This window comes from Lissotriton helveticus, chromosome 3_1 (genome assembly GCF_964261635.1).
Source record: "Lissotriton helveticus chromosome 3_1, aLisHel1.1, whole genome shotgun sequence".
In the NCBI taxonomy this organism is placed as follows: domain Eukaryota; kingdom Metazoa; phylum Chordata; class Amphibia; order Caudata; family Salamandridae; genus Lissotriton; species Lissotriton helveticus.
Window position 1 is genome coordinate 1,920,555,470 of NC_136061.1, and position 20,990 is coordinate 1,920,576,459.

The 20,990-nt window shown below is 46.5% G+C and overlaps 1 protein-coding gene across 2 annotated transcripts in view; it reads right to left on the bottom strand.

The window, feature by feature from the left end:
* ARNT2 (aryl hydrocarbon receptor nuclear translocator 2) overlaps positions 1 to 20,990 on the bottom strand; it is a 677,642-nt gene that overhangs the window by 125,817 nt on the left and 530,835 nt on the right. For both annotated transcript variants that reach the window (XM_078682932.1, XM_078682933.1), the window contains 2 exons: positions 17,447 to 17,519; positions 4,498 to 4,624 (listed from right to left, as the gene is read on the bottom strand). In XM_078682932.1, the coding sequence (XP_078539058.1) occupies positions 4,498 to 4,624; positions 17,447 to 17,519 (200 nt within the window). The remainder of the gene's footprint in view (positions 1 to 4,497; positions 4,625 to 17,446; positions 17,520 to 20,990) is intronic.

Genomic DNA, 20,990 nt, shown 5'->3' on the forward strand with positions numbered 1-20,990 from the left:
GAAGGTGGCAGTGTGGACTGTTTAATAAAGCTTTGGGGAAGCTTTTTTGTTGCCCGTGTGCGGTTTATCCAAGGGACACTCCCCATTGAGCTGTATATATATATATATATATATATATATATATATATATATATATATATCCTACTGGCGGTCGCCAGTAGGTAGTTATAGTTAGGACCTAGTTTCCATAGGAAAAGCGTTTTTTGTTTTCCCAATAACTTTGGCGCCGGTTGACGAATCTTTGCGGAAAAAAAAATCAAAACTCGTGAGGCGTTCCGGTCAGCTCCTATCCTGAAAGTTTCAGGGTGATTCGATAAGCGGGAGCCGGGAAAAAAGGGGGGCCCCAAAACTTGTGTTCTCCATGTTATTTTCCATAGGAAACTTTAGACACAGCTACAGCCCGAACTGATGAACGGAATTACACCAAATTTGGAAAAAAGTTAGCCCTTGTTTCAGAAAGAACTCTTTTTGTTAAATAGTGTAAATCCGTTCAGTAGTGCCTGAGAATTTCTTTTTAAAAAGAGGTTGAAAAATGAATTTCCCATAGGAAACTTTAGACACAGCAACAGCTCGAACTGCTGAACGGAATACACCAAATTTGGAAAAAGGTAGTGCTTGGTTCAGAAAGCGCTCTTTTTTTAAAATGGTGTAAATCCGTTCAGTAGTTGCTGAGCAAATCAAAAAAATAAAAGTTTTGATATTTTGAGGCGCGGTGGATACGCGGACCCTCCCGACCACAAGCTTTGTTCTAATTGGCTGTCAACACTCAAAACCAGGTAAGTGATTAGATGTGTGTATACATCTATGAATCACTGAGTGGATTTTTAGATACTTGTATTGCTGTGACAATGGATTTAAATATGATACTCTGTATTTTACAAACAGTGATGAAAAATTGTAATAGTGTATGAAAAGGTGTATGTGATTGTCACGTGGATGATGTCATCAGTGATGTCATTTGAGATGTCATCAGTGATGTCACTGACCATGTCATGAATGATCTAATATGTGACATCATCAGCAGTGGATTGCGGGTGCGCGAAATATAGTTAGTACAACTAACTATATAGGAGCAATTTCATTGGTTTTGTATGAGTAAAATGTCCAGCTAACTATAACACCACTAAAACTTATAGTTCTTTGAGTGAATTTCAAAGGTTTTTTAAAAACTAATTCCTAACTATATAACTCCTGAAACCTATGGTTTTTTCAGTGAATATATATATATATATATATATATATATATATATATATATATATGTGTGTGTGTATGTATATATATATATATTAAATATATATATATATATATATATATATATATATATATATATATATATATATATGTGTGTGTGTATGTATATATATATATATAATATATATATATATCTCCCAACGGTGCTCCTTCCGGATAGCAAACACCTGTGGATGGTGGCGCACACGCCAGGGGAGCGCGCTGGCAATTTAATCCACTGAGACAGTCCAAAGTAAGTGCGCTCTCAGGATCAAAAAACACAACCCAAAGTAAAGATGCAACCAGGTTTATTCCATGGAATAAACCTGGTTGCATCTTTACTGTGGATTGTAACAATTGAGACTTGGCTCAATTGGCCTCTGATCCTGAATCCTCTCCAGAGGCTTCAGAGCTCTCTGTGCACTTCGCAGTTTATCCAATTTCTATTGCAGCAGTTAGCCAGAACCAGGTAGGCACTATCCAGAACATAGATGGGTGAGAAAGCTTCCACTTCCTAACATCTGTTCTAGCCAAGGTTGAAGGATGGACAGTATGTATTTTTTTCTGTCTTTTCAATAAGTCTCACTAGGTGAATGTTATTTCCCTTCTGTATCCTTTGGTCTGTGCTTTAAGTGTGAGACCCTCTTGGTCAGTTCTTTTAGTTGTTTGTCATGGGCCAGAGAAGTCGGATATAGTTCATCCAAGGTTGACTCGACCTTCACCACGCATTCAGTGATCTTGCGGCAGTCATCTCGCAAGAGAGTAAGGTCCACTACTAATGTGTCAATCAAGTGATCTAGGTATTCTTTAGTGGACTTTAATTAGGAGAATTAGGTCCAGTTCATCCTCCTGCACATTAGGTGGGGATACTCTTTTCTTATCTTGTAGGGGACAGCGCTGCGCCTGATCCATGCCCACTTTCTTTCTTGAGGTGCTAGCCATTGCACTAGGTGTGGGAGGACCCATACCTGAGGAAACCAGCCTGGCACAATGTTAAGGTTGTCGCGGGCCAATTACAGTCCATGGTAGTGCATTAGCAAACCTATGTTAGAGCTTTGGCACTCAGGCTTTGATGCTCACTGGTGTTTAATGTGATTTTGGACTGCGGTGAGATCAGTTGTTTCTATTTGACTATTGGATTCCAGGGATCTCCTAGCTGCCCTCGGCCACCAAGAAGGTAAATCACTCAGGTTGTAGATGCCAACAGATTTGGGACAGCCTCTTTAAAAAATCCGCACAATAAGAAGGGTGTTATAAGAGCTTCTAGACTGCAGGGGGCGAAGGGGTTTCTGTTTTAATAAAGGATGCCTTAGGAGCCTCTAGCACCCCAAAGCACAAAAAGAGTAAATATACGCAGGTTTGTAATGCAACCGGTTCATCGTGACCCCTTTAGTCGGTTCACAGAGGAAGAAGGGTGAATGTTGGTTTTTGCAATTCACCTTCAGTTCTCCATGGCCAGGTGACCAGGCCCCATTCCAGGGGGAGAATTGAGCTTATCGACTCTTCTCACCCTGTACAGATGGCCAATGCACTGTGCACAAGATACTCCCTTTGCTTAACAGCCATAAGGTACCCTCAGCACCACTTTCTTTGGTTCCCTTTTTTGTTCTCTCTGGCCCGGGATAGTGATTAGTTGGCCCCAATTAGCAGGAGAGACATGTGATGGACTGGGAGAGGGCACCGCTGCCGGACAAGTGACCACAGGGTAACTTTGCTGGAGAGTGAAATTCAATGTGGAGTACATTCAGGTCTTGGCCAACTGTTTAATCTGGGACTTTGTTGCAGTTCTATAGCGAGGCTAATCATGGCAGGCCCAAGCTATTCCCACCCTGTGGCCACCTCCAGGCAGGCCTTCATTGACTCACCACCTCCATCCAGACACAGGAGCCTTTAGTTGAAGGTGCGTTCACTCCCTACCAAAAGGTGTTAAATCAGACCTAGTGCTCAAGGGCCGGATCCTCTCTGGATGTCAGCGATCCACCGGTACGCTATGGTCACATGGTCGTCAACAAAAGCAAGTCTCTGGATCGGCCTCTGTCCTGACACTTAGGGAGCTTGAAGGGATATAGAGGTCTCTTGGGCCCTCCCACCGATGACCAGGGTGGGGGAATGGCGGGTGGCCTGGCCCCATGGTGCAAGTGTCCATGCGCCACAAGGAATGTGCACTCACCTCTTTTGGGCCCCCGGTGGTCCATTGCTGCAGCACTAGCTCCTCAGGGAGCCTCGGGTCTGTACTCACGAGCATAGCAGCACACCACCATTCATTGTAGGCCACTCAAGTCATGGGCTCGGAAATCTAGTCCTTGTATGGCCGCTCACGGCTGAGCTCCGGATCACCAGAACACAGCGTCAACCATTTTGGTTTCCTCAGGGTCTACGTGCTGCCGTCTATTCAAACTATTTCTTCAGTTCATAGGAAACGGCCTCCAGTTGGATTCCACTCTGGTGTCCAAAATGGGCTACATTACCCTTTCAAGTAAAGGCATGTTAGGGCACTAACAGAATTGAGGACATTCTGGGCCGGAGATCCACAGAACGCAGCTCATGCCATTGCGACTAGTTCACAATTGTTCATCACACTTGAACTCGAGAATATGAAGTGTGGTAGCCTCTTTAGGGAGAGGTGATCAGAGTGCTTTAATCTGACTGGTTAAGCTTGGTTCTTTTGAAATGATGTGAATAGGATAATAAAGTTTTTCATCCTCTGCAAGTTATGTTTTATACTGCTTTCAGTATTTACCATGAGATTAATAGCTCGACAATAGGGAATGAGTGACATATGTGAATCTATGAAAGCTGCCAATACTGGAGAGCTACAGATACAGTAAAGTAAAGTCACTTTTTTCTTTGCTTGAAGATGAGAGCGGTAATGAATTTAAAAAAAGTATATCTTGGAGGAGATGGGGGCAATCAACGACAAAACGTAAGCTGGAATGGCTTTACAAAAATATACCTTAGCCAACACAGTTACTCACAACAAGAGAGCAGGAATAGTTTTAAAAATGCATCCAAGGGGACACAATCACAGAAAAGAAGCAGTAATGGATCTGTAACACTTTAATAGGCAAGAGTGAAGATTCACAACCGTACACCCCAGAATACACACAAACTAGAACAAGTGAGGGGGAACGGGTCCCCAAAAGTATACTTAAGGAAAGGCTCATCCAGAGCAGGATTGCAGAGCAGGGTTTAAATCAATATGGTTCAAAATGCATGAGCAAACAACTTTACATAGCATCAGCCAAGCATGTACATGTGCCACTTACATGTAGTTATTCCTGTGAACATGTCTGCAAACCGGGGGTCACGATCTTGGGAGAAGATAGGATCCTGCTTATCCACCACTGGTTTTGGCCCCTCATGCACTCCGGTTGCCATGTTGGGAACTTGCACCTGTAACCAAGATAAGAATCATATGTTAATACTGAGGAAGCAATACATTTATTTGTTGTACTTCAAGAGTGAAAATCCCTTCTGCCAGAGTGCCCAAGCACATTACACAGTTTTAACCTAAACTGCTCCAGCCCAGAGAGATTCAGCATCTAATGACAATTTAAAGACTAAATCGCCACTAGCAGAATTCGAACTGGTGAGTTGAACATTTTAACATACTGAAATGTAGAATTCGACAGTAGGCTAAGCAACCGGTGGCCACAGGTAGCCTTTTAATTTTTATACAGCCACCAGCATTATCTTTCTGTATTTAGTGATATTTCTTCTAAGCAGGTCTTTAAGACAGGTCAATGAATATGTGGCTGCTACACATATCATTTGCCCTCTCACGAATGTGCTTTGTTTTTTGTTAGCATGTCTTCTCCACTCCAGCTTTATGTTAGACTTCCATGTTCTAGAGGCATTTATCAATTAAATGCAGCCTCTCTTAATATTTGTTATTTCTAAAACTGAATAGTTCTTTCCTACCCACCATTCTTCTGATGCATGAGGCCACCAAGCTGCCTCATGTGGTCAATGGTCTGTGACCAATTCATATCTGGAACGGTTTGTGCAGTGACAGGTTGAGTCTACTTCTCCACTCCAGAAGCCCAGCTCTGGCAATTGACTTGATTATCCAGAGCTGCCGACTCTGGAGATGGAGTTCCGGGCTAGAGTCTCAGCATCGGCCTGGATACCCTCATTGGTGATAAGCTGTGCTATATAAATCTATAAACTTTACTGTAGATCAGTGCAGGTTGCAACCATGTGACCGTCTCTTTAGAAGCAATTCATTCTTTGCTGGGCATTACGTTTGAATTAGAAAAAGTAGTAAATCTTTGAGCACATGCAGTATCTTGCAACATATTAAAATCTTGCAACATATTCAAATACATACTTTAATTTCTTACTTTCTGCTAATATTTTACATAAAACACACCCAAAGGGGAAAACGTTTGCTGTTTATTTAGACAAAGGCCATTCTAAATGAGTTTGTAAACCATATTTTACCCAACACATCAGACCAAAACAAAAAAATGAACAAAAAGCAGAAAAAGTACTACTATGCATACACGTGTGGATTTTGTCACTGCTACTTTAGAACACAAGACGTTACATATACTGTTTCAAAGCTACCACTATCAGGCAGTACAATGCTAAAGAACGGGAGGAACAAAGGATACTTCAAGAAGGGAGGTAATCAAGGGAGGACAGAGAAAAGACGCCCTACTGCCACAAAAGAAAAGGTACGACAGTAACTGAGGTGGAGACAGAAAGACATGGCTGGGGAATAGCATCACAATGCCACGTAAGAGTAGGAAGTGGAAGGCATTGCCTACTACAGGAAACTAGGGCAAACATCCAAGAACCAACACCACCGCCTGAGAAAGGATGCCAGCAGGAGGTAACAGGTTAAAGAGATAATAGACAGCAAGTGGATAGTCCTCTATGAAGCAGAAGACGACAAAAAAGACATCCAGGGTGAAACAAAGGGTTGGCGGAAACTAAGGGCAACAGATAGTTGATTTTGACTATCAGACCTTATCTAACCTATGAGAAACAGGTAGGAAACCTGACCAACGCTCCATGAAAACTTGAGAGAAGATAGGACATGCCCAAAGAAAATGTAGTGAAATACCCCTAACCAAAAAAGGGGGGTAAACTGATCTTTCCCATAGAAACACAACGCCAAAAAGGCAGGAGAAAAAATACAGGAACGAAAGGGAAACTTAGCCTCCTGTGAAATAAGGATACCAGAGATGGATCTAAAACATTAAGGGGACTGGTGTCCCAGGGGTACAGGACTGTAAAGAACAGCAGACAAAACAACTACCACACGAGTGCGATGGTAGATATGTATAAAATCCCCTGAAGGAAGCAACAGTGGTGGGCGTAACCCATTTAGATAGGTAAGAACACCTAAAGGGTAAAAAAAAGATACAAGAATAACAGACTGCTAAAGATAACAGCACCAGGAGCACTATAAAGTAGAAAAAGGGCATATACAAGAAACCAGTACCCTGGCGCAATTTGAACTAATATGCCAAAAAGAGGCAGATACCACAAGGGCATTAGGGAAAATGAATACAACCCTAGTGGGAGATGGATTCATGGAACACAGGCCTGAACCACAAATTGCCCCACAAACCTAGTACAACAATAGAGTTAAGACTCCCTACCACAATGATGATCTCTGAACTGGAGTAAAGCTAATTAAGCATGCGCACCAAATAGGGGGGCCCCAGAAAAGGGATGTCAATCAAAGCAGGATGTACAGCTTCCAAAAACGTGGAAGTACGCAACCATGCATGCCAATGAGAAGCTATGGAAGAGGCCATGGCTAGACCAACAGAATGAGTGGTATCCATACCACAGCGGATGCCTAGTGTGGCAGCTTGTTGCCCATCTCATACCAATGAAACAAGAGCATTCCAGGCATCCTCCCGAAGGGAGGGCAAGAGGCATTCAACTGAATCCCACAAGGCATGGGAGAAGCAGGTGAAGACATAAAAAGTGTTCAGAAAATGCAGGGCAGAGCTAGACGAGAAAATACAAATACCAAAAGCATCAAATTTCCTGGCCTCTTTCTCCGGAGGGAAAGGAGGGATAAAATCAATATTTTGGGTGGCTGAAGCAGCCTGTACAATAAAGCTCTGATTAGATGGATGTCTAAGTAGATAGGAGGGATCCTCCAGGGCGGGGCGTTCCCTGTGAGAAACAGTGCAGTCCACATGGAGCCCTGTTTCAGGTTTAGCCCAAGCACTCAACAGAATATCGAAGAAAGACAGTCACTATAAGCCAGAACAAGCTCTATGTTAGACTGGCCAGGATGTAGAACAGCAAGTAAAGGGTCTGTTGACAATTCTACAGAAGGAAGTTGTAAATTCAGTACAACTGAAACTCGATTGAGCAGGTCTGCCAGAGCGGAACTCTCCTCCATAGCCAAACCAGGCGGAGACAGGAGGCTGTAGTAGAGTCTAAGCCACTGGTGTCATCAAAGTCATGTAGCCAGCTCAGCCGGCTCAGAACGGTGTCCGAAATGGGAGGGAGACACAACAGGACATCTGTAGTACTTCCACAACTATTGTCCTCAGAAGGAAAAACCAGAGGAAGGGAGTCTGAGACAGTCAGTTCCATCTGCGCTGCATCCGATGCCCAAAACGAAGCTGAGAAGGGGACGCCTCGACGTCGGAAGGAGCATCGATGGCACCACCATCGGAGCCGGCTGACATTGGAGTCAGCAGACCAGAAGCAGGATCCGAAGGTAGTAGCCTCAACGGGCTGTGCATCGGCGTCGCGAAGATGTCAGAAAAAGGAGGCCGACCTGGAGCCGATGGAGATCCCGCCGGCTGGGGCACATGCACGATCTCACGCAATTCCGTGGGGCCCAGGGGCGCTACAGTGGATGGTGATGACCCAAAAACAGACTACAGAGATTGAGAATATTGTCTCATTTGGGTCAAATAGACCCCATCCTCAGGATAGGTGGGGAGACGATGCAACTTCAACTGTTGTCGCCAAGACTTACCGCCGGACGTTGAAGGAAAGTGATGCCCGCTAGAACGGCTCCAAGAGCGGACACAGAGTCTCTTCATAGAGCGCGTGGGGACCGAGGATGACGAGAAGACTTTCAATACTGTGACATCTGCATCGCAAGGAGCTTCATGCAATATTCTCTTTGCGCCTTCGTTCGGAGTTGGCAACAAGAGCCGCACTTGTTGGAGTCATGGTGCTCAAACAGACATCCAATGCAAACAGAGTGAGGGTCTGTGGCAGACATTAGTCGTCCACAGGACTCACAAGGCTTTAACCCTGCGGACAATGAAATAGGGTAGAAAGGGTACACTGCTCCGTCGACGAAAAACGTCAAGTAGACCGAAAACAGCCAGAGGAACTGCAGTGCAGATCCACAATGCTAGCGCTGAAAAGAAGGAACTGCTGTCAGCGCGTCGGGGAGGCCTTACGTGGACTCTGTTGACCTCACATTCAGGAGACGACGTTGCTACAGAGTCGTTCAATGTCCTCTACCGGCGCACAGAGGTACTGCTGAAGAAATGTCCGGATCCATTCTGGGGAGGATTCTAAGGCTAGATGTCTCTATCAGATCAGTACTACAGAAGAGCAAGCTCACCTGTCAACGGTATGACCTGTTCTCCAGGTAGCTGTTCTGTAAATGTCAGAAACTGAGTCATTTCATAAGGGCACAAAAGGGGGTGGTGATGGACGGAGCATCTGAACTAATCAAACACTCACACCCAGTCAACAGATCTGGGTTTAATCCATCACCATTCTTTAGCCCACTCTGCCACCCCAGTTCAGACATGGCCATGTGCAAATCAGTCTGACCCTGTGCCTCATGGGAACAGTCCAGCCCGAACTGCCAAGCTATGCCTTCCCTGGACCGGAAACAAGCTTCCGAGGACCGGTTTCTGGCATTTCAGCCGTCTTCAGCCCGGCTTGCTTGAATCTAGTGGCAAAGTGAGCAAGGGACTCACGTCTGAGCATACCCTGCCAACTTATGGCGAACAAAGTGGTACAAAAAGGGGGTGGTGATGGACTAAAGAACGGTGATGGATTAAACCCAAATCTGTTGACTGGGTGGGAGTGTTTGATTGGTTCAGATGCTCCGTCCATCACCACCTCCTTTTGTACCGCTTTGTTCGCCATAAGTTGGCAGGGTATGCTCAGACGTGAAATCCTTGCTCACTTTGCCACTGGATTCAAGCAAGCCTGACTGAAGACGGCTGGAATGCCAGAAACCAGTCCTAGGAAGCTTGTTTCCGGTCCAGGGAAGGCATGGCTTGGCAGTTCGGGCTGGACTGTTCCCATGAGGCACAGGGTCAGACTGATTTGCATATGGCCGTGTCTGAACTGGGGTGGCAGAGTGGGCTAAAGAACGGTGATGGATTAAACCCAGATCTGTTGACTGGGTGTGAGTGTTTGATTGGTTCAAATGCTCCGTCCATCACCACCCCCTTTTGTACCATTTAATAAGGGCAGCAATTATTGCCTTTGTTCTAGTCCAGCGATCTATGGGCTTGCATTACAGTGGCCTGCTCACTTTTTGGCTACAATCTATACAGCTTAGGACTGCTATAGGATGGTAACCCAATGACAATGAACCTATACCAGATAGTTGGTTTAGACTTATGTATCGTTTTTGTTTTGCCACATCAGTACATAACCGCTTGAATACGGGCATCTATATTTTCCTATCTAGCGCACTACCTCCGCAGTGTGCCTAATGAAAATGTATCCATGAGGGGAGGGGGTGCAGAGAACCATCTAATGCTTGCACTGGAGGCTTTCCCCACTGAGATATAGATGGGGGCCAATTTAGAACTGCTTTGCATCAGCCCCCTCCCACTACAATCAAGGATATCACTGCATCGTGAGTGCTGCTACACACATGTGAGGTTATTTCCACCCACCTCCTTTCGAGTCTGTGAGAAATGCATTCTTCTGGTTGGAAAGCTCAGTTGGTCAATGGGTTCACTTCAGATGTTTGTTGGTGTAACAAAAGAGTCCCGAATTTGAATCCTAGTTGGTGCACTTTTTACTTAAGCGATCCATTCCGTCACCACACAGTAAGGGAGACCCTGTCCTCTCAGCATAATGCAACTCATGGTCAGCGCTAACAAACCTGAAACTGTTTTTATTTTGAACAAAAAATACAGAAACTGTTTTGGCAAAAGTAAAAACAGTTCGGGAACTTCGTATCTAATAGATTCTGCCCACTTCGACATCTGGATTGAGGGCAATTTATGTCAGCCATCCCTTGTATTCACCCCACTAGAGCATGGAGTACTGGGTCAGGACACTTCAGCCAGTCGCTACCTTCACTGTAAGTAACAGCATTCTGTCCTTTCACATCCTCACACTAAGTAGTGCCCTTTAGCCCCATGGACTGCTATGGCAATATTTGTTTTCAAAACCCAAGAAGTAGGTTCGCGTTAAGCCATTTTTTGTGAGGTTTTTTTTTTTAGACAGATGAGGGTCCTGCACCTTCCCCAATAATAACAGTTTGATCAAACCATTAATTTCTGGAATAGTCCCACCAGGATGACATAATGCATTTTCAATGTTTTACCTTTCCCTTAAAGGGGCAACTGGTTCATGCCACCCACCTCAGGAAAAGGTCATTGGAAAACTCAAATTGTGTTTTAGTTTGCCTTATTGTGTGTTGATAGTTTAAATATTGTTTTACTTTTTTTCTCTTGTAGGTTTAACAGTTAACTGCTGCTGAGATTTGATTAATTTACTGACACAATTTTGTTTGCCCTTGTTTCTTTTGTGTTAAACTTTGATTGCACAGCATTTCAGCTCATATCACACACACACACACAAACACAGATCTTTTAGATAGTTAACAGAGATGATGGTATCTCGTTGGACAACTGCTACCCAGGCCCTAACTCAAATATTAGAGTGCTCTGAAGCGGGTTGTGAAAATGAGGCCGCACGAGGCAGATGATCATGGACCAGAATCTGGAAGTGAATTTCAGTTGAAGTGCCATCCGATGATGACTCTTGTAGAGATCTTAAAGAACATAGCCGTGGAAGTCCTGTAGTCCCTGTGCAACAGGGATGCGGTGGCAGGGTGGCCCAACCTGGAGTACAGTCAGGTACAGTGACAAGCACATGGAAAGTGCTCAGTTGACAGCCCTAATAGAGTAGAGCCTCAAATTCCCCAATTTACTGTAGGTGCTCAATGTATAGTTAATATTGCAAGTGTTTGTCTCTTGATACCTTCAATCTTTCTCTGGATGATTTCATCGACAACTGTGCACCATACAAATTTGTACACCCAACAATTTCTGAGGGAGCATGCAGGCAGTCTGATCCCTCATTCTAGGACACACGTTCAGGATCCTACTTCACTTGGGGAGTTGAAAATAATGACGGGCCTTACATTAAACATGGGACTAGTGCACAAATCAATCATAGAGTCTTACTTACCTACTCATAATTTTGGCAACACCCAGCTACACATTGGTCATGACCACTGGTAGGTTTTTGATTCTGCAGAGTATGCTGCATTTCAATGATAATTTTGTAGTATTGCCCAACATGTCGGGTGACTCAAAATGACCCTTCATATAACATGTGCCTGCTAGGTTTCCAGAGATTTACATTCCTGGAGAAAGTATAGTGGCTGTAGGGTCCTTGGTCTGTAAATAGGGTCCTTCACAAAAGGAGCTACAGAGGGATATAACAGGTCGCCCTCCACTCACAATTCTTTCATCAAAAATACCTGCCTATGTCTAGGGATAAACATCATGAGCATACCCCAAACCTGTTCATGGTTATACTACTTAGGTACTAGCTCAACAATGCTGTACCAATAGGGGAAGCACCACCAAACGGAACACCAACACTACTCTGGGCTCAAAACAAAAGCAAGGCCAGAAAAAATCCCTAACGACCCCAGAAGGAGACCGCTCCGGAGAGAACCGATCCACGCAGATGTGCGACCAGCTGGAAGATAAGAGGAGAAACAAGTAGGATGAACCAAACCGGCAACACAGAAAATGATTCCTTCTGGAACACCAGACAGAGAACCAAGCCGAACGGCGGACAAAAGGGGGCAAAATCACCGCAGCACAACACCGTAGATAGCAAAGCCATGCCCAGGCAAGACCAAGAAGCCGCACCAGCAGAATACAGCACCACCAGGAAAGGCGAGGAACCCGCAAGGGGAAGTCCACACCCTCCCAGCATAAGACAGAGCTATACAATAGCTACAAGTACCCCACTTAGGGTATGACATGTCCCAAGGAAACTATGGGAACCACTCTTTGAGAAGAAAATCCTGTATCAGAGAACAAAACCAAAAAAACATGCGGCAGTAACCACAGAAGGCTGAGTAATCAGCCAAAAAGTACACTCTTGTCAAAAAGGGGCTGAACCAGCAGCCAACTGAAGAGAGGGGCCAACCAAGGGACCCCGAAGGCACAGCAAACAGTGTAACGGTCACTCCAAACACCAGATTCCAGGAGCAAGTGGGATAACACCTCCAACCAAGTCCTGGGGGATCAAGAAACCAGCCTACGGAGGAGCAGGAGGACGGAGCCCCGCAAGAAGACGCTGAAAGGCAGAATCCACATGAGTGTAAAACTGAAGGACCCCATCAAAGGGCAGGTCAACCAGACGCTCCCTAATATTTTCAGGAAAACCACATCACGTAGCCAAGCATGGCGACAGAGAGCCACAGAAGTGGCCATAGCACGGGCGAGAGCATCGGCAACATCCAAGGCTGCACGAAGAATAAACGCGGCCAACTCCCTACCATCCAACACATGGCTCCGCAGATCAGCACGGGCACCCTCATGGGAAACATGAGAAAGAAGGGACTCCACTGATTCACACAGGCTGGAAGTAGCCCTAGACAACACATACAGAGTGTTGAGCGCCCACAAGGCAGCACTGGAAGAAGCAAAGACGTTAAGCTCCCATGAATCCAACCACCGGGCCTCTCAAGACGGAGGGAACAACACCACAGGCAAGGACGGAAAAGCCGTTCGTAGAAGAGACTCTTGAGTAGAAGGGTGGAAGGAAAGGTATATATCCAAAAGAAGGGGAGGTAATGGATCAAGATCTGATCCAGGGGCTCAGATTACCATTCACGGAAAAGTGAGAATGGAAGGTCCAGCCACAGTCAAAGCCCCAAAGGCAATAACTAACAAAAGCGACTAGGCCGTTCCTAAGGAAAAGGGAAGAAGAGGAAGAGAGCGGTCACGAGAGGGGTAGGGATAGTGCTCAGTGGAAGAGTATCCTGGGTGTCCAATTTGTTGGATATAATGGCCTCACACACCCTTGCGAGTGTCATGCTTCATCATCTGCAGTGCTCCTCGTTGGACAGGCGGTGCAATGTCCAACGGGCTCACCTCAAAGAGGGGCTCTTTGGCGGAGATCTTTTATCCAACTGCCTATGGGTGAAGTGTGGGTGAGGGGCCAGGAGAAGGAGGATAGTGTGAGTGAGGTTAAAATGTGGCACAAGGTACCGGAGATCAATTTATTCTGGTGGTCTCTTGCCACAAGTAAAATCAAGAGATAGCCTGTAATCGCAGGAAATTTAGGATTCCACTTCGCGATACAGGACTAAAGTGCATTACGTGTGGTCATCATGTTTCTCGCCTAAGCACATTGGCTGCGATTCTTCAGGACCTATTCTTTAACTACTATCACAAAAAACATGACCTAATAAAGTATCAGTTTTGTTATATCATCAGTTGTACTACCTGTATGGTACTCCTCTCGCCTAATGGTCAAGGTGCTTAGGGATATCCGGACCCGGTCGATATGGGTAGGCACAACGGGCGCTGACAGAGGCAGACTGAACCTTAAACCCCTATGGTTCCCCCTTGATGTCAGATCTACCGGGTACTGTTGACACCTACGCACCTTGACCAGTCAGCCGCGAACCACGGAAAGAAGGATTCGAAGATTTAGGCTGTGGGGACGGCGAAGAGCCCTCCTGGAAGATGTCAGTGAAAAGGCAACAATGCGGCGCCCTGTCTCCGGGGAAGAAGACGCCAACAGATGACAGACCTCCGGAGAGGAGGGAACCTCAGGAGACAAATCAAGAACCCGACGCCGGCATGGCTCCATGGAGTCCGCCACAGGCGCCTGTTCGACATATTGCTAGCAGTATGGTTGATTAGTATATGTAGGCTTGACATCTCTGTGTAGGAAAACTGACTTCTCCCTATAGCCCTTCACAACAGGTACAACCTCCTTTGTTGTAGACCTTTCCGTATCAGTCTCTAAGGATAAGAGAACTTCATCAACATGCCATTCAAATAAGGATTCTGCATAAATGCCCAAGATTCTATTTTGGACCTCTACAAGAAATCGCAGCAAGCTTTGTATATGTAAATTACCTACTTCTGCTCTCTGTCTAAAACCAGTAGTGGCAATGTCCACAGGGCTGAGGTTAACCTTAATGGAGGGTATTCCTTACTTACGCCTTTTTGTAGTCTGCAATAGGTCGAGATGTAGGTCCAATGCCTAACCACATTTGCCTATTGTCTATTGTATGGGGCAAGAATTGCCAGTGTATTTGATGCCCATCTATATGGCAAAGAGAATAACCTCTTCCCAATGTTATCAAGCCTTCTTCCTTCTATGCCAGGTGTTGCAGAGCACAGAGATGAGGGATTTCTGGACCATCTCTGGGTTGGTGCCATTAACAAAGAGTCTGCCCAAGAATGTCCAATCAAGCAAGCAGGTGAATCCGCTGGCGCTTTGTATTTTTGACCAGCCTGGGAACAACATCTGCTACAGTGGCTGGGGTTTTCATCACCTTCAAACCTCCATCATAGGAACAGCTATGATGGCTTTGCATGTAGGGTCTTTAAAACCGTAAATGAGTCTTTGTAGGGATAGGTAAAACAAAGCTTTTTGATGCACTTTCGATTAGATTGTGAAAACCTCCAATGTCTTCTGAAGGAAAATCTGTGGGGACAAGAGTGAATAGGATTTCCTGTTAATGGTGCAAAACATAAGTCTTCTCACGCTGGCCTTGTATATTAAGGTGTACATTTTTAAATGTCCCCTTCTTCCTGTCCATCATACAAGTATGATGGACCTGTGCTGGTGTTAAAGGTTGAGCTTCAAGAAGCGAATGCAGCAATTATGCTGGTCTGCAAGGCTAAATTCTTGGATCAGATTTTGTGTTTTCAGAAGAATGTGTGTAGTAATCACAAGCATCTTTCAAGGGTCTTAAACCAACATAACTTGTAATTGAATCATTAGTTGATTTGCAGAACGAGTACCGTTCTCATATAAATGATAGTCATAATGCCATTCCTTGTCATCACTGTGCTACTCAAAGGGGCGAAGTGGAAGTCTGGAAGCAGGATCCTCAGCTCGTTTTCTCAGTATCACCATTGAAAGCATCCTCTCCTCCACCGTACTCTTCCTCATCTCGATCTTGCTTCTCGACTTTAACCTGCTTTGGGCTGTAGGCTGGCCCAAAGGGATCCTCATCGTCAGACTCCACACTGTCAAAAACACATTGTGGATGATATGATGAAACCTTGATGGGTGAGGTAGGTTCAAGCATCAAAGGGATAGGAATTCCCTTTTCTGATATTAATTTGATCCTTGGCAACCCCTTGGTTAATGGTGTCCCCAAGAGTGCCCTGTTGGATGGTATTTTCTGTGATGGAATTGTCGTCATTAATGGTGTCTTTGCTGAGATATTCATCAATGAAGCTATCGTCTGCGAAGTGGTCATCATCAGTAGTATGCTCACAGCCCTGGTCACTTGAGTTTTTTATTGACAACTGTGTCCTTGACAACGACTGTTTGAATGGCGCTGGCTCGGACGACAGTACTTATGTCAACGTGTGCCTTGGAACCAGTTCCAGAGGTATTTCCTTCTTTGGTGTTGAAGGTTAAGAGGTAGGTTTGTTGGAAGAAAGTTTTGCAGAGATTTTCTTAGTCAAAACCACCACTCCTCCAGAAGCCCAACACTGATCCCAGACAGATTTCTGGAGATTACGTTTTGGAGGTTCCTTAGAAGTGGTGGGCATTCCCCCAGACGTAGACTGAGGAGACCATTCTTGATGAGAATTAACTCTTTCAGGAGTTTGTTAGATGCTTTTTGAGGAACCTTCTGAATGAACTACCCTTAACCATTGAAGCATAAGTGTACCGTCCCCGTCTTTGAGGGTTTCTGTGGGAAATGTACAACATACAGTCCTTAACGTTGTGATCCGGATATAAGCAGTAATTCCTTTTGAGGCTCTTTTGAGTGAAGCTTCTTTTCCCCAAAGTTTCCAAATGGTCTGAGGAGGCCATTTTTAGAAGTCTGTGTCACAGTCTGCTCAGTCAGGATCTAAGATCCACAGGAGACATACATTTCCTCTCAGATTTTTACAAGCGGTTGAAGTTGAACAGCCATCATATCAGAAGACTGAGCAAAGGCCAGGGCAGTAGAAATTGGATGAATGGTGACCTCTGGGGTAACAGTGTTCTTTGTACTTGCTCCCAGCTAGTTGAAGTTGAGGTCTTCTGAAATTATGTTAATAGGCTACTAATGTGACCATGCATAAAGTTTTCCAAGCTATGTTTAACATTGCACTGCTTTCTATGACTAAAATGGGACTCCCAACTAGACAAAGGGAATTCTGGAGCAAAAGGAATACATTGATGTTGGCTACAGCGAGTGCTGGCAGTAGGATATGTCCATATCACAGCCACCAAGAGTGAAAAACCAGGCCGTAAGCAAGAGCAGAGAAAATTATACAACCCTCACCAAAGCAGCAGGCTGCATAAGCATGTGGGAAACCACCTGAAACATACTGGCAGTTACAGAAAGCACATCACAGGACAATGCCCTGTCTGCAGGCAATGCACACAGTAGCAGAGGAGATAATGTGGTAACGGAACACAGCATCAGATATAGCATGGGGTATAACACTGTAGGTGGCGTCTCCCATGGAGCAGTGCAATGGAGAAAACCATGACTGTGGTGCATGCTGCCAAGATTAGGAGATAAAACACAAGACTATGATAGCCATAGGTGCCTGGCATAACACACAGTATGACGCTTCAAAAGGAGATAAGACTGACATTGAAGCAGTCTGTAAAATAACATGAGAACCACAGCTGGGATTAAATTATTAAGGCAAACAAAATAACAATCAAACCCAGGGTACAGTTCGAATCAATACAGTCATAGATATCAAGACACACACTTCCACATTAATTAACCTTTTTAGTAAATATTACGTTCCATGCAGTTAACTGATTAGCCACTCGGGTGACCATTACCTGCGAGAGATCATACGAGGTCAGACCATCACGCGGAAGGCTTTCCAGCTCGGCCTGCTGCTGCTGAAGTTGTCTACACAAAGAAAGATGTAGATTTAAAACAAATTGTTCCCTGTCCAAATTCTATATAGCTTCATTGACATTTTTTTCAATTAAATGCTTTTGCTAAAAGTCTGTGTGTAACGACAATGCCATAAGTCCTGACCTCAAAGTGGAGATGTACAGCATAGTAATACTTTAAAATCAGATAGTAAAATAGGGCAAACCATATATTTTGGGAAGTTGTTTTAAAAAATTTAATTGTATTAGAAGTTAACAGAAGCAATATATTTGAGAGGAGAAAATTAATTTTCAATTGTACTTTTATAGAAGTTTAATTGAGAAATAAAGAAATATGGAATTATGTACACGTATTTAACGCTGAAAAGTAAAATGCTGAAATAAAGAATATAAATATGTAGCAAAGTACTTATCATAGAGTAGAGTGGTGGGGGCATGGCTTAAGAGCCGTCAATGGCGGGTGCGAGAGCAGAGCTCTGTGCCAGCCGTGCCAATAATCCTGCATATCGTGGTGTCAGCCGGGGCCCGGGGGCGAATTACTGGAGGCCCGACCCGCTGGAGGTGCCAGGGACTATGCTTTCGCTCCTTTGAGGTCAGGGTGACGAGATGGGAGCAAATCTGGGACAGCGCGTAGACTGCCGCGGCCGGGACAGGATGGCGGCCTGAGGCAGTACCAGAGCAGAGGAGGTGGCAGCGCGTTACACCCCACGCTCTGGGGAAGAGGAGGCTAGCTGGCAGCAGGCTCCGGAGCTCGGAGAGGTAACAGCAACCCGTGGCACCTGCCGGGGGCCATTCATGGGCTGGAGAAAGGATGAGTCATCGTCCCGGTTGGGACCTTCATGAGACGCGCTGCAAGTACGTACAGCGACGAGAGACAGCGGGTCGGAACGTGCCCAAGGGTGCTGGGCTGCTGTCCATATCTAACAACTTGAGGAGTGCAGCGGAGGCTCCTGGGGAGAAAACGCTGTGGCGGCTTCCCCCCTGGGGAATTACTTCGACTCGAGGCGAAAGGCGAAGGCACTGCCTGTGGACTGGAGGCCGGCTGTGTGGCATAACGAAGCTGTCGGGCGGGGGCTGGTATCCTGCTTGGGCCTTCTGGGTGCCGGTGAGGGCTGGAGAAGCGTCTGGGGCCCTAGGAGTCACATCGGAAAGACCCAGGACTGTGCGAGGGCACCGAGCGGGGTGCGCGACGCAATCCACCCCGTGGAGAGTTGCAGCAGAGCCAGAAATTAACGAGAAAAGACCTGCTCTAACTGGAGCCCAGTGCCATGACTAGACAACACGCTGGCACTGGGCGACTGTGGAGCTCGCCGTGCTGGTAGGCATTGTGTTGCGGGTGTGCCCTCTGGCCGAGGGAAAACGGCAGAGAGCCTGAGGAGATACAAACCAGCCAGGTGGCACTGCAAAGACCTGTAAACCTGGTAGTTCGCCCAAACTGGAGGCTCAGGACATGGGCCTGCACGGCAAGTAGGGGTCTGACTGAGTGGCGGTGAGGAGCAGGGGGGCCCAGACAGCAGAAGAGGATACAGACTGGGCTGGGGTCCAGAGAGGCCGAAGGGTGAATTTGAGACTGAGTGAGATCCCTGGCCAGAAATATAAACTACAGCCTAGGCACAGAAGAGCCAAGACGCACTGTGGAGCTGCACGGCCCCCACCAAGCTCGCAAATGTGGAGACCCATTGCCTGGGTGACGGAGTCTGAATACAGGTGCTGCACGTGCGAGAATTTGGGGAAGTATATATTTAGACAGACCTAGTGGTTTCTTCAGCTGTTGCGGTGAGGGGTTGTCTAAAAGGTGACAGTTGAAGGGACAGTCAAGCCGCAAAGGGTGGCGCTTAAACTTAACGCTGGAGTGGTGTGGGGCCGAGATCCTGGCGACAGCTCCCCGACCGCCTAGAGAGGGGCGTACAAGATTCTCAGCTGGAGATCGCACTCCCCTGGTAAGGGAAAGCTTAGAGGGAAGCAAGTGGGGCCTCCCCTGGAGCAAGAAGACAGTATGTGCCTGACCAGGTGCAAAAGGAGTCGGGAGGTGGACCGTCGGAAGTCCCTGTCCATCAGCAGTTGGCAAAGATACTAGAAGCTATTGCTGACACCAAGGCGACGCTACACCAAGATATCAGCACTGTCGCAGTGGGCTTGGGCTTGCTGAGGACGGAGCGTGCTAAATTAGCGGACAGGGTGAAACAGACTGAATCCTCCCTAGCGGTTCTCATCCTGGCACAACAAGCCCTGACTACCTAGGTCAGGGAATTATCCAGCAGGGTTAACATACTGGAAAGGAGAGCCGAAGATGTGGAGGGGCGGAACCGGAGGAACAATGTGAGGGTCTTGGGTCTACCGGAAGGAGTGGAGGGCAATGACATGGTCAAATATTTGGAGGGCTGGCTCCGTGAGGTGGTGGCGCCAAAGGGCCTGTCCCAGTTCTACACATTGGAGAGAGCTCACCGCGTGCCCGCCAGGCTGCCGGCCCCAAGAAGGCATTCGCGCTCTGTGGTGGCCAGACTGCTCCACTTCAAAGACAAGGACGTGTTACTAGAGAAGGCGCGCTCAGAGGGGCAGTATGAGGTTGAGAACAAGAAGGTGTTGCTGTTTCCAGACTACACTCTAGAGGTTCAGAGGCGTCGCACCTCCTTCCTCGAGGTCAAAATAGCCCTGCTGGAGGAAGGGATCCAGTATTCATTTATGTTCCCGGCTCCGGATCTTGTTGGATGGGAAGACTCATTTTTGCGAGGATCCTAAGTCTGCTAGGGAGTGGATTGAGGCCTACAAAACCGAGGGACCTTCTTTGACGCAGAAAGGAGGAGCCCTGACTAGAGACCAGGAAACTGGGAAGAGACTACGACGATGCCAAAAGTGGGGGCCTACAAAGAAACCGAGCCCGTCACAGACAGAAAAGGAGAGAGCAAAGGCGCTACAAGTAGTGGCAGTCATGATACAGGGCCAGGGATTGCTATTTGAGAGAGGCTCGGGATCAAAGGGAGAGACTGACGGTTCGGATTCGGACATGTCCCGTAGTGGCAGTGTTCGGCTGCCTGATGTGACTCCTCAAACGGCGGATGGGATAGTATGATCTGTGTGCTGCTAATCCCATTTCCCTTTTACCCTCTTCCTCTTTTCTTCCCCTGTGCTGTGCTTCCCTCTCCCCGTTCTCCCCCACCTAGCCTTTTCTCAGCGGGGGTCCCCGAGGAAGGCGGGGCGGATGGCCGGGTACACGCCTGGGTATAGGCTGGAGCAGCCAGCCAGGGCTGATGCGCCAAGAGTGAATATTTGTGACTTTGTTAGGCACCTGCTGTGGTTGCCGGGCTCCCCATTAGGTCCTTGCCCTAGTAGCTTTGGGCCTTAACTAGTTGATGCAGTTTTGTCTGCGGTTTGGATGGATGGTCGTAGCTAGACTGCTCTGGGGTTGGGGAGTTGTCCTAATGGGGGTTTTAGTTATTGATTATTGTTTTGTGCATGCAGACGGGGCGGAGGAGTGAAGACTGGA